Genomic DNA, 13,336 nt, shown 5'->3' on the forward strand with positions numbered 1-13,336 from the left:
TACACACACACATATATATATATATACACACATATATATATACATATATATATATACATACATACATACACACACATATATATATATATATATATATATATATATATATATATATATATATATAAAACTTATAATATTATAAATTTTAAGAGTTTAATTTTAACTTTTAAAACTCTAGGGTTTGGAATTAAAGTTTCATTAGTGAGGCTTTACAAATTTCAAAACTTTAGGGCAAGTTTTGAAACTTTTCAAAACTCTTCATTCCTATAACTTATGAGTTAATGTTGGGTTTTATGAAAAGACTATTGATTTTCCATAACTTGAGGACAAGTTATGGAGTTCATTAAAACATTTATGATAATGTTCCAAAACTTGAGGACAAGTTATGGAACCCATAAAAGAACATTTAGATCAATTCTAACAAGGAAAATTATCATATAATTTTTAATCATGATCAAACTAACTCATATGGAAAAATAGTTTCAAATCAAATGATACAAGTAATTAGCATAACTTATAAACTAGCAACTATCATAAGAATTCTGACAACTATCTTTTGATGACTCTTGGAATTCATAACTTATGAGTTTAATGTTATTTTAATGGATGAGACTTTTCATTTTCCATAACTTGAGGACAAGTTATGGAGGCCATTAAAATCATTAAGATCAACATTTTAATAACTAAAATTATCATATAATTTAAGATTGATCCAACTAAACTCATAAACAAGATAATATCAAGTCAATATTTTTCAAGCAACTTTGACAATTATCTTGTGCTTGGATGAGCATAATCACTATCATATCATAAAAACCGATTTAATGATGTAAAACAGTTTGTAGTAATGATTCCAATCAAATCTATGCCAAAAAAAACTCGAAATTCTACAACTAGTGCCTTGGACTTGACGAATGCATGAACTGACTCGTTGAGTTGTCCTTGTTACTGAGTGGAATCGGCGAGTTCACCAGTCAGAGGCCAGATAATCGATTTTTTTCAACTTTGAAAAATAGCAAGCATCAAATATAATAGAAAACAATCCTAGTCTCTTAGACCAATGTTAGGTTTTGAGCACTATAACACTTATATGGTACACATGCAACCCTAAATGCTTTGGATCTATGTTTTCTCTAATTATACATGCATATTTTCAATTTTCCAAAGCATATATCCTAACCAACATACAAATTGTTAAATGAACAATACAACTAGTTACATGACTTACTTCTTATAAGGACTTGTAGTTCTTGACCTTTGAAAGCTTGAGCACCCTAAGTGTGATGCCTCTAATTGTTCACAAACACCAATATGCAAGAGGAGGCTTGAGAGAATAAGTTATTTAGCACAAAATCAATACACACTCTCCAAGCATATTGTAGCAACCAATTTTGTCTCTAGGGGGGTTTATTTATAGTGTGGCAAGTGCTAGGGTTACACCTTGTAAACCATAATGACGTTTCATATTACTTAGGCTCCATGGGTTAAAACCTCCATGGATTATCTCATTGGTTTAGCCTATCCTAAATAACCATGGATTATTAGCCCAGACTATTAGAATCATTGATTTACACAATCAATCCCCATATATTTAATTAGTCTCTTTTGATCACAAAATTAATACCAAATTAATTATTGATCAATAATAATTAAATAATATGATTTCATATTAATATATTATACTTGTAATATATTATTAAATCATAAATAACTTTATTCTAAAAAATCCATCCTATCAAATTGCACTGGTGAAGGCACCCCAAAAGGAACATGCTACAATCGGGTCAAGTACATCCCAGTTATAGTTATAAGCTTAGACACCAAATCCAACAAATATATCAAACTTGTCACAATCCGTAAACTCGCCATATCCTTTTAGTTCAGCATCATGCAAAAATGGAACTTTTTGTTTTTGAGATTCATTACCAACCTTATTGACCACAACTAGTGGTTTTTGGTTAAACTAATAATTTGCACCCACATCATTAACATATGTACCAACATCGTTATCACCAATATACTTATAATTCTTGGGTGTCACATAGATAATCGGTTCAGGAACTACTTTTACGTTTTCAACCACACTATGATATTGACTTTTACTTGGACTTTTAGAATTACCTATTTGGGTGTTGCACCGTCTTCCGCTTGGTAAATGTAACGCCCTGATTCTCAGGTATTGCTTAAATAAGATTTATTGGGTTAAGCTCTACTCGACGAGTTGGTTGACCTACTCGTCGAGTAGCAGCTAGATGAGATCGCGTATTAAGTGACATACTTGACGAGTCCATATTAGGACTCGGCGAGTAGGAGCTGGCAGAGGAAACCCTAAATCCCGGGGTTTGCACCCCTATATAAAGCGACCTCAGCCTCCCTTGGGTCTCTTTACAGATCTAGAGAGTCCTGAGAGTCCTTATACGTGTGTGAGTGCCTTTGTATGGTGTTTGAAGCTTAGAAAGAGAATCTTGGAGGAAGAAAGCTAGGAGTGCAAGGGAATTGAAGCAAGGAAGGAGTGGGAAGCAGGATTTACCTCAGCTAGCATCCTTTAGAGGTATCAAAGTGCCATCCTTACTTCCCTTTTTCCCTTTTGTTGAGTTTCTAGGGCTTTTTATGGATTTTCAAGTTGTTATGATGAGCTATTAGCTAGATCTAAAGTTGTAACTTCAGATCTGGACCCTCCTTGGATTTTAGAAGCATTAAGTCACAGTTTTGGTTGTGATTAAGGTCCCTCTTGAGCATGAAGTTCCATTAAGAAATTAAAATAGGCATTTAGAGCCTTTATAGCCATGCATGCACGTAAAGTTTGCAACTTTACGTGATAAGCATGCCCTAGAAGCTTGGATCTATGAGTTGGAGTCGTTGCATGGCTCAAAACTAATCTGTATGGAAAAAGGACTGAATGGACTCGGCGAGTCGCAAGGTTGACTCAGTGAGTCACATTAAGACGGCCGTGAACTCGATGAGTTGAATGAACAACTCGGTGAGTCCGATGAAGATTTCCATAAACTCGATGAGTTGAAGAACAAATCGGTGAGTCGGATGAGTTTTCTCTTGGATATGTATGAGCGTGTATCCGTCGAGTTGCAAGGAGGGAACTCGATGGGTGGCCTTAAAGTTTGATCGAGAATCAAAGGAACTCGACGAGTCACTCCGATGACTCGGCGAGATGGAAGGTACTTCAGGGAACTCGACGAGTAGCCAAGGGTTCTCGGCGAGTTAAGGTCAACATGGACTGTTGACCTTGACTGAGGACTTTGACTTTGACCAGGGGTTGACTAGTGGGTTATGAAGTACCTTATAAGGTTAAGGACTTATGAGTATGATGTAATATGATAATAGGTGGTGGAGCCTGTGTCAAGTGATCTGAGAGTTGGAGTTTACCTTTCGTGTCGACATCTGCGAGGTGAGTTATCCTTACTATATCGATAGGGTCTACGACACCAAGGCCGACCCTTTAGTTTTTATTGTTATGGTATGCTACATGTGGCTATGATTTGTTAGATCGGAATCGGGGTAGACAATATGTTATGCTCTTATGATTCGTAGGAATTGATATGTTAGTGACCTGCTAGGTCGGTACTCTAGTTACAGGAGAATTCTATGATTGATGATCAATGTGACAGATTTGTTTGATGTTTGTATATGGTTGTATATGATAGTATGCGCACATGGTTATTTGCTTGTGGTTGGGTTGAGGCGGTCCTGCTATGTGCTGAAGGCCAATATACCCTATGAGCGGTCCAGGGAGACTGTAGGCCCACGTGGCGGACCAGTCATGTCGAAGGCTCGGGATAGATTCAGATACACTGTAGGCCCGGTAGGGCGGTCCAGTCAGGACGATGGCCCAGTATGCATGTTGATTGATTGATTTTTACTGATATGATATTGTTAGTGTGGTATTGGTATTTTGGGGGTAGCTCACTAAGCTCTCGGGCTTACAGTTTTTAGTTTATTGTTTCAAGTATTTCAGAAGATCATGGAAAGGCGAATGCGTGACCGTACCGCTCCTCATCCTTATGTTATGATTTTGGGACACTCTGATGGATTTGGATTTGAAAGCATTTTTGTAAACAAACTTTGTTTGATTTTATTTACGATTGAAAAAATTTAAATTTAGCGTAAAATTTATGGATGTTACAATAAATTAGCTGCATATGCCTTTCCTCTATCAGCCACTTTGTTACCCCAAACGCCTTCTTCAACTACCATATAGACTGGCACAGATTTATCTCCAACGACATTTATTACCTTGATCAACATTCTAGTATCACGATCATCAACAATACCGCAATAATAGAGTTGTTCGGGATGTTGATAAGTCAGACTGATTTTTGATTTTTCGGGAAGACCCATCTTGCACTTCACCAAATAAACATATTTAGTGAACATGGTGGTTTTGTAAAATTCAACACCTAAATAAAACATTATCGAATCGTATCGGGGTGTCCAAACATATGATAATTGAGAATTAACAAACACCCATCTTCAATCCGTAATAAGCAATACGGAATATTCGTTACAACTCATTATGTTAATTTTGAGAAAAAAGAAGTTCGAGAAGCAAACTTCCCAAATATTAAATAATTCCATAAATATAGAATACTTATCACATATAATAGGTTCAAAATAGTAATCATCTTTGATAAAAGAAAAATAGTCAAGTTTATCAAGAAACTAGTTAAATTTACCAAAAAGTAGTCAATTTTACCAAAAAAAGTAGTCAACAAATTAAAAAAAATAATCTACATTTTAGCAAAAAAATAATTTTATAAAAATAATTGTTAAAAAACTATTTTATATTTTATAAAAAAAAAATTTAACAAAATAATTGTCAAGAAACTATTCTACATTTTACAAACACTATTTTTATCAAAATAAATCTCAAAAAACTACTCTGCATTTATTTAAAAAAACAACATAGACTATATATAGCCTTGAACCGTAAACTATGGTTTGAGAAACCGTAGATTGCTGAGAGAAACCGTAAATTTTATTATAACATACGGTTTTACATGTTCAAAATGAAAAAAAAAAAAACAATTATACTTATCACGAAACAGCAGACCATTTGGCTTGCCCAATCTAATTACCTACCGTTTTCTAGGCTATATTTGACCAATTGCTAATTTTTTTGCTAAAAATGGTTAATAATTACTTGATTGGGCTACATTAGTAATTCCTCTAATTTTAAGACCATATCAATAATATAGAGATAATGAGATTGTAGTAATCATGAGCGGGTGATGATATGAATGTATCGAACACCTTCTTAAAATTAATTTATGTCTATTTAAAAGTTAGGTGCATCACATGTCAAATCCAAGACTTTATATAGAAAAAATTGAACCTATTTAGAGTTTCCTTGAAAATTATTATTTACTAAAATAATTCAACTCAAAGCAAAATTGAAAACCAAAATTATGGCGGAACCAACAAAAATTAAGAACAAATTTACTTGTTCCACATACCACACTTGAAAGGATTGTACTTAGGGTGACAGAAAAAGACGCATGTTCGACTTTAGAATTATTGGCGATTGTATTAAATGTATCAATATCAAGAATCGAAAAATGTGTTGCTTATGAGTAGATTAAACTTGTTCAAAAGAAAGTTGTATGTCTATGAAGCAAACAAATTTTCTTCCTTCTATAAATCCGGCATACTCTCTTTCTATATAACCCAATTCTCAAAATGCCCATTTCATCACAGTACTTTTCCTATACAATATTCCTTCTCATTTTGCAGTTGTTGTTGCCTACAATCTTGTATGCTAGTAATGATTGCATGTACACCTCCATTATTGCCTTCGGTAACTCACTAACTGATACTGGTAACCTAAAAAATATAGACTCAGTTTTTAACATCACGACACCACAATATTTTTTCCCACCTTATGGCGAAACCTTCTTTCATAAACCCACAGGCCGATGCTCCGATGGTCGACTCATCATTGATTTTTTAGGTACTCTTTTATTTCGTTGAGTGGAAATCTACTTCACTAGTAATGGAGCACGAATCTAACGTAGCAAATGTTTAAATATTATAAAACTTCTATTAACACAAAATCTTATAACACTTCTATGAATCATTTCCGATTTCTTTTACCCTTTGCAACTGACTAAATTCATGTACGAGTTCCGTTTTTCTATAGTTTTTAAAAGTTCAGTCGAAATGAAAATTGTTTATTAGCTAGGCAAAGGTTGGTTTGTTAGTTATTTAATGATTCCTAATTAAAAATTTTACTTTCACCACATTAAAATTATATTTCTTTGTTTCTACATGAAGCTAAGGGTTTGGGGTTGCCATTTATACCACCATATGTTGGAAGCAAGGAGAATGGCAACAAGACTGAGCTAGGAAAAGGTGTGAATTATGCGGTGGTGGGTGCATACGCTTTGAATTCATCATTTCATGAAGCGAGAGGAGTTTTTAATTTTTTAACAAATGTATCTTTAGGAGATGAATTTGAATGGTTTAAACGATCATTGTCTTCCTTCTGTTCCAGTTTTTCACGTAAATGATTACTTTTTACACAACTTTATCACTAAGGAACTATAATTATCAAGAACACAAGAACCCTTTGATTTTTATATCATGGTATGATTTGCAGATTGCAAACTAAAGATTCGACATTCTTTATTTCTTGTGGGAGAGATTGGAGGTAATGACTACAGTATGGAATTAGTTGCCGGTAAATCCATTAAACAAGTCAAGTCATTTGTTCCACTTGTTATAGATAAGATCACCACAACAGTAAAAGTAAGTACATTATATATATAATATAAGTAACAATATTTATGAATGTGTCTTGTGTGTCGATGGGCTAACTTTATGATTAATTAAAATGATTGCAGAAACTCATTGAACTTGGTGGAAAAATATTTGTTGTTCCAAATCTTTTACCCATAGAATGCACCCCACTTGCTTTAACATTGTTTAAATCCTCAGATGCCAAAATGTACGATAACACAACTGGTTGTTTAATCTCGATAAAAAAGCTTGAGGAGTACCACAACCAACTACTCCAAAGGGAATTACACAAAATCCGAGTGAATTTCCCAAAGGTTAATGTTATATATGCGGATTACTACAATGCTGCATTACAGTTGTATCGATCCCCAACACAATTTGGTAACTTTTTCTCTTTAAAACTATCTAATCAGTAGTAAATGTTAAAGAGCTTCTAGAAACATCATGGTATTAATGTTATATCACACAAGATTTGTGGATTTAGGACATAAATACAAGTAACACTAGACAAGAGAATACTTTTCTTTAAACATGTCTAAACATGATGTTAACTATTACAGGATTTGTTCAACCTTTGAGAGCATGTTGTGGTGGTGGAGGGCCATATAATTACAACCCATCAGCATTATGTGGAGAGCGATCATCAACTGTATGTGCTCATCCGAATAGATTTGTTAACTGGGATGAAATTCACTTGACAGAGGCTGCGTATAGAATGATATACAAGAGTGTATTTAAAGGTTCATACAGTATACCTCGATTCAGTTCTCTGTGCCCTGCCATTGCAAGCTAGATGCCGATAGGTGGGACCAAATATGTTCGGTAGCATCAACTTTCGATCGCATAAAAAATATCTAGTTAAATGTGATTGATTATAAATAGTGGAGTCACTTTAGCTCTTCTTTTAGGGGGTTTTAATTAAGTTCTTAAAGCAATAAATATTTACTAAATCGTTATATATATATATATATATATATATATATATATATATATATATATATATATATATATATATATATATATATATATATATATATAAATTGGTTGGTACGGTAATACCGTGGTAATTAAAATTTAATACCATTACCGTATCGAGTTGATTGAATTGGTACGGTACAATCAACCAAACATATTGGCTAACGAATATATTGGTATCCAACTTTCTTGGTTCGGTTGGTTCTCCGTGGTACATATTCCACAGCCCTAGATATACTACCCTCAATCAACTTTACATAATTATATTCCTTATTTTAGGCTCTGTGCAAACACGAAAACATGCCTCTTAAAAATAAAATTAAAAAATAAAATAAAAATACTATATACAATGTTATATAAATTGAATGCAAAAAATTAAAATCCAAAAATTTAGTTAGAATCGAAAAGAGGTTAGCCTATGCATATACCCCCTATCAACTTTACATGATTATATTCATATTACTAGCATGGCCGGCTCTGACTTATTTTAGGCCTTGTACAAGCACGAAAAAAGTCCTCTTAAAAATAAAATTAAAAAATAAAATAAAAATATTATATACAATGTTATATAATTGGAATGCAAAAAAAATAATATCCAATAGTTTAGTTGGAATCGAACAAAGGTTGGCCTATGTATATCACCACTCAACTTTACATGATTATATTCATATTACTAGAAGGGCAGTCGTGACTTAATTTAGGCCCTGTATAAACACGAAAAAAGACCTCTTAAAAATAAAATTAAAATATTATATACAATGTTATATAAATAGAATGTAGAAAATAAAAATACAAAAGCTTAGTAGGAATCGATAGAGGTTGGCCTATTTATATACCCCCAATCAACTTTACATGATTATATTCCTATTACTAGCATGGCTGTCCCTGACTTATTTTAGGTCCCGTGCAAACACGACAAAATGCCTCTTCAAAATAAAATAAAAATATTATATAAATGGAATGCAGAAAAATTAAAATCGAAAAGCTTAGTAGGAATCAAAGAGAGGCTGGCCTATGCATATACGCCCAATCAACTTTACATGATTATATTCATATTACTAGCAGGGTCAATCATGACTTATTTTAGGCCATGTGCAAACACAAAAAAAGACCTTAAAAATAAAATTAAAAAATAAAATAAAAATGTTATATACAATGTTATATAAATGGAATGGAAAAAATTGAAATCCAAAAGCTTAGTAGGAATCGAACAGAGGCTGGCCTATGGATATACCTCCAATCAACTTTACATGATTATATTCGTATTACTAGCAGGGTCGGCCCTGACTTATTTTAGGCCCTATGCAAACACGAAAAATGTCTCTTAAAAATAAAATTAAAAATTAAAATTAAAATATTATATACAATATTATATAAATTGAATGCATAAAAATTAAAATCTAAAAGCTTAGTAGGAATCGACAGATGCTGGCCTATGCGTATACCCCCAATCAACTTTACATGATTATATTCATATTACTAGTAGGGCTGACCCTGACATATTTTAGGCCCTATACAAACACGAAAAAATGTGTTTTAAAAATAAAATTAAAAAATAAAATAAAAATATTATATACAATGTTATATATATGGAATGCAAAAAAATAAAATACAAAAGCTTAGTAGGAATCGAACGGAGAATGGCCTACCCTATAGACGCATATGCACAATTACCATTTCAACTAGACTAATAAATGTATAGCAAAAGTGTTCCTACTTATACATATCCCTACAAAAAGCTATCAGATAATAAAATAACTCCTAATGCACACTTACCATTTCAATTAGACTAATAGATGTATAGCAAAAAAAGTTCCTACTTAAGTCCAGATGGTTTGAAGCCGCACCCCTTATAAACTATAAACCCGGGTTAAATTCTTGTTAATCATTTTTTTTATTATCTGATTGCTTTTTGTGGGGATAAACTATAAACCTGAGTTATATATATATATATATATATATATATATATATATATATATATATATATATATATATATATATATATATATGGGTAAAGTGAATATACCTAACAACCTTATATAAACTTAGGTACCTAACCACATTATACTACATTGGTTTGCATTATATTTCCATTGTAATCGTCTAAGGTTCATAAACTTCAACCCTTAACTTGATTTACTTCCAAGATTTTCAGACATTCACCATTATATTCGTCCTACACCATTTGATTTGTAACGGTAGTATATGAAGCCCACCAGGGGGTCTCCGATAGAAAGACGTCATTTGAAGGAAGATAATGGTGAAAGTCCAAAGATTTTGGAAGCAATCAAGATATCAGGTTGAATTTTAAGAACTTTGGGTGATTACAATGCAAATATGATACAAAATTACGTAGTATGATGTGGTTAGGTACCTAAGCTTATATAAGGTTGTTAGGTACATTCACTTTACCCATATATATATATATATATATATATATATATATATATATATATATATATATATATATATATATATATATATATATATATATATATATATATATATAACGTTACTATGTTAATAGGATTATTTTCGGACCCTATTTTTTTCGGAACCCTATACGATCGAACACTTTGAACTCCCCTGGGCATTCTTAGAGAACCCTAGCGAAATCAAGTAGCCTCCATCACTTCTCTCTTCTTCATTCTTTCCTGAGTGGTGTTTGTCACTCCATTAGAAGTGCAAAGCTTGAGGCACTAAGCTCTTGACGGTCAAGATCAAGCTACTAACAACATATGTATTCTTCTAAACCCTAATATGATTAGATTTCGTTTTTCTTGTATCTTGGATTAGAGATTTGCTTTGGAAAATTATTTTGCATGCATAACTTGAGAAAAACCTAGATCCAACGCAAATAGGGTTGCATGTGCACATAGGAATGTTGTAATGCTCAAAACCCATCAGTGGTATCAGAGCTTAGGGTGTTTTTCTGTTATATATGATGCAATTGTAATTTGTTCAAAGTTGAATCAAAATCGTTTTGCTCACTGTCTGTTGAACTCGACGAGTCTATGGCCTGACTCGACGAGTTGGTTCGTCTGTTGGCAGGTTTTTCGGATTTCAGGCCTAAATTAAATAAGGATCATTACCTTAAATTGTTTTAACTGTTTAAAATCAAATTTTCTGATATGGTAACGAATATCCTCATCTAATTAAAAAATAATGGTCAAATTTTAAGATAATGTTCAAAATTATTTGAATAGTTTAATAAAGTGTTGTAAAAAATCCCGATTAGGTCCTGATTAATCTCCGATTAACCCTTAGGCGCTACTTGACAGATTAGAGAGTGCCTAACAATTAATCCATGCATACAAAATGACTGAAACAATAGAACCTGATGAAATTTTAACACTTTGAAGAAGTTATATCTCAATAGAAACTATTTGAGATATGATTAGTCTTGTATTTATCATATTAACCTACTTTGTTATGATATTAGTGGTATTTATGAACTTTTATATGATATTAGTCATATTTAATTTATTAAAATCTAACAAATTAGGAATTAATGGTCCCCGATTAATCTCCGCCTAGCCGATTAATCCTTTGACTCCAGTCCACCGACTAGCTAACGTCGAGCGATTTTTACAACCTTGGTTTAATTTATTTAAAATTTGATCTATAAAGTTTTGAAAAGTTTCAAAATTTTCCTTCAAGTTTTGGAATTTAAAATTTGATTAAAAGTTTTAATTTTGAAACATTAAATTCTAAAACCCTAGTGTATTAAAAGTTTAGAATACAACCCTTATACTGTTATAATATTAAAAGATTAATATATATACATATGTATATGATAAGCCAGTCTTAACGTTATTAGGTCTCATTCACGAAGCTGGTCTATAAGGGATGTTTAAGGAAGTGGTCTATAAAATGAACGCCATTCGGTATCCACTTTTACCCACCGCACTCTTGACTAGTGGAGGGTCGTTAGCCGAACGGGTAGGATAGGACATTAATTCTCTCATTAATAAGTATAATGATAATAATAAAGTAACTAAATGTTTTTATAATGCAAGTCCTCAATCTGCTTGTGTATCAATCAGATCCGTTTGATGGTGAGGAATCTCAATCATACGGATGATGTCAGATCAAAATAGAAGAGAATGAGAAGAAGAATAACTTGAATCTTGTATGATTTGATTAGAATTGAGTTCCTTACAAGATTCACACACTCAAATACTCTCTTCTTCTCTTTAGTTTCTCTCTCTAAAACACCTTGGATTACACACACTTAAGCTCCTGATTTCGTACACTCCTCACACTCACCTACCATTTATATATATTAGACATGGGTCGTAAATGGGTTTACGACCGTAAACACAACCATAAACACATATACAACCGTAAACACCAAGCTGTTTACGGTCCTAGACATAAAAATACATTTTCCTAGAAAAGCAAACTATAAAACATATTTTTGACCCAACAATCTCCCCATTGGTTTATAGCTTACTTTTCTAATTTACCCAACAAACCCCCCTAAAAAGTAGCTGGCTTTTCTTGTTAATCTTCATTGGGAGCTTGGCTTCAACATTAATCTTCAAATTCTTCACAACTTCAAGATGAACTTGATGAATCTTCAATGAATGACTTCATCTTGAGAAGTTGGGCTATTCTTCAAAATTTGACTCTAAACACACATTGGGTGAGGAGTCTTCTTGATAAGATTCTTGAAAGATGGCACTTTCAGCTTGAGAATCTTAGAGAGAACAATGAAAACGAATCTTCTGGATCACTTCAGCAGGTACATAGATAGCATCAAATTGATTGAGGAGGCTTCAATGCAATCTGTCACATAATCTTCAAGTCAGCTTCACCTTGCTTCTGGGGTTGAAGGATTGAAAGTTGAAAGAATAGTCTTCATTTCTTGCTCCATCGAATGAAAATTTTTCGACACTCACGGATGAAGTCTTGGCTTAGAAATTCTTGATACAATCTCCACACGTCTCATCTACATCTGAATTCACTTTTCAAGACAAACAAAACTAAAATCAAACTTAGCACACAATATTTTTGGACTTTTCATATTTTTTGAAAAAATAAAACAGAAACAAAAATATTTTTGAATTTTCTAGTTTTTCTGAACAAGAAATAACAATAATTTTGGATTTTTTAATTTTCTGATTTTTGAATTTTTTTTAATTCTCCCCCTAAATTTGTGCATGGAGGAAAACTATGAACAAATTTAACAAAAACAAAAATATTTGGTATCAAAATTCAAAGTTAAGAGATAGTCTTAACTTTGTTTATCAATACCTTCACCTTCATGAATAGATCTGGTCAATTGCCGGTATTGTGGTCCACTTAAGCACAGAGGATGTCGACAAACTTTTGTAAATAAACCATTTATCTAACGACTACCACAGTATTGTTGTCCACTTAAATTAAGCAGCAAGATCTATAGACAACCTCTAAATAGTTCAATTTTATTTGCACTAGAACATGTTCCCCACTTCCTGATATACCCTAGTTATCAAGAACTTCCAAAGGACTCTTTACTTTAGGAAAATATACAATTATTAAGGAGGAAGTCAGATTTAGAAATAGGTGCATATGTTGTGTCTCAGGTCGGATCTCTTTCAATCACGCAGAGGGGAAAAAATATGG

At 32.5% G+C, this 13,336-nt stretch overlaps 1 protein-coding gene across 3 annotated transcripts; it reads left to right on the forward strand.

Annotated features, from left to right (window-relative positions):
* The first annotated feature begins 5,590 nt into the window (after positions 1-5,590).
* On the forward strand, positions 5,591-7,652 carry LOC145045540 (GDSL esterase/lipase At1g28590-like). Of its 3 annotated transcripts, none has more exons than XM_078993864.1 (5): positions 5,591-5,962; positions 6,286-6,513; positions 6,611-6,759; positions 6,855-7,131; positions 7,311-7,652. In XM_078993864.1, the coding sequence occupies exons 1-5, from the start codon at positions 5,692-5,694 to the stop codon at positions 7,541-7,543; spliced, it is 1,158 nt and encodes a 385-aa protein (XP_078849990.1). In that variant the 5' UTR covers positions 5,591-5,691; the 3' UTR covers positions 7,544-7,652. The 3 variants fall into 3 exon arrangements, with proteins under 3 accessions (XP_078849990.1, XP_078849993.1, XP_078849999.1); XM_078993867.1 differs by having other exon boundaries at positions 6,286-6,363; XM_078993873.1 differs by lacking the exon at positions 6,286-6,513.
* Positions 7,653-13,336: the final 5,684 nt, after the last annotated feature.

The sequence above is a fragment of the Lactuca saligna genome, chromosome 1 (genome assembly GCF_052625555.1).
Source record: "Lactuca saligna cultivar CGN05327 chromosome 1, ASM5262555v1, whole genome shotgun sequence".
Classification (NCBI taxonomy): Eukaryota; Viridiplantae; Streptophyta; class Magnoliopsida; order Asterales; family Asteraceae; genus Lactuca; species Lactuca saligna.

Bases quoted from the DNA above. Each gene is read 5' to 3' on its own strand.
- LOC145045540 (XM_078993864.1), top strand. From the start codon at position 5,692: ATGCCCATTTCATCACAGTACTTTTCCTATACAATATTCCTTCTCATT. The intron at 6,514-6,610 runs GTAAATGATTAC...TATGATTTGCAG, and splicing joins CTTCTGTTCCAGTTTTTCAC to ATTGCAAACTAAAGATTCGA. The intron at 7,132-7,310 runs GTAACTTTTTCT...TAACTATTACAG, and splicing joins TCGATCCCCAACACAATTTG to GATTTGTTCAACCTTTGAGA.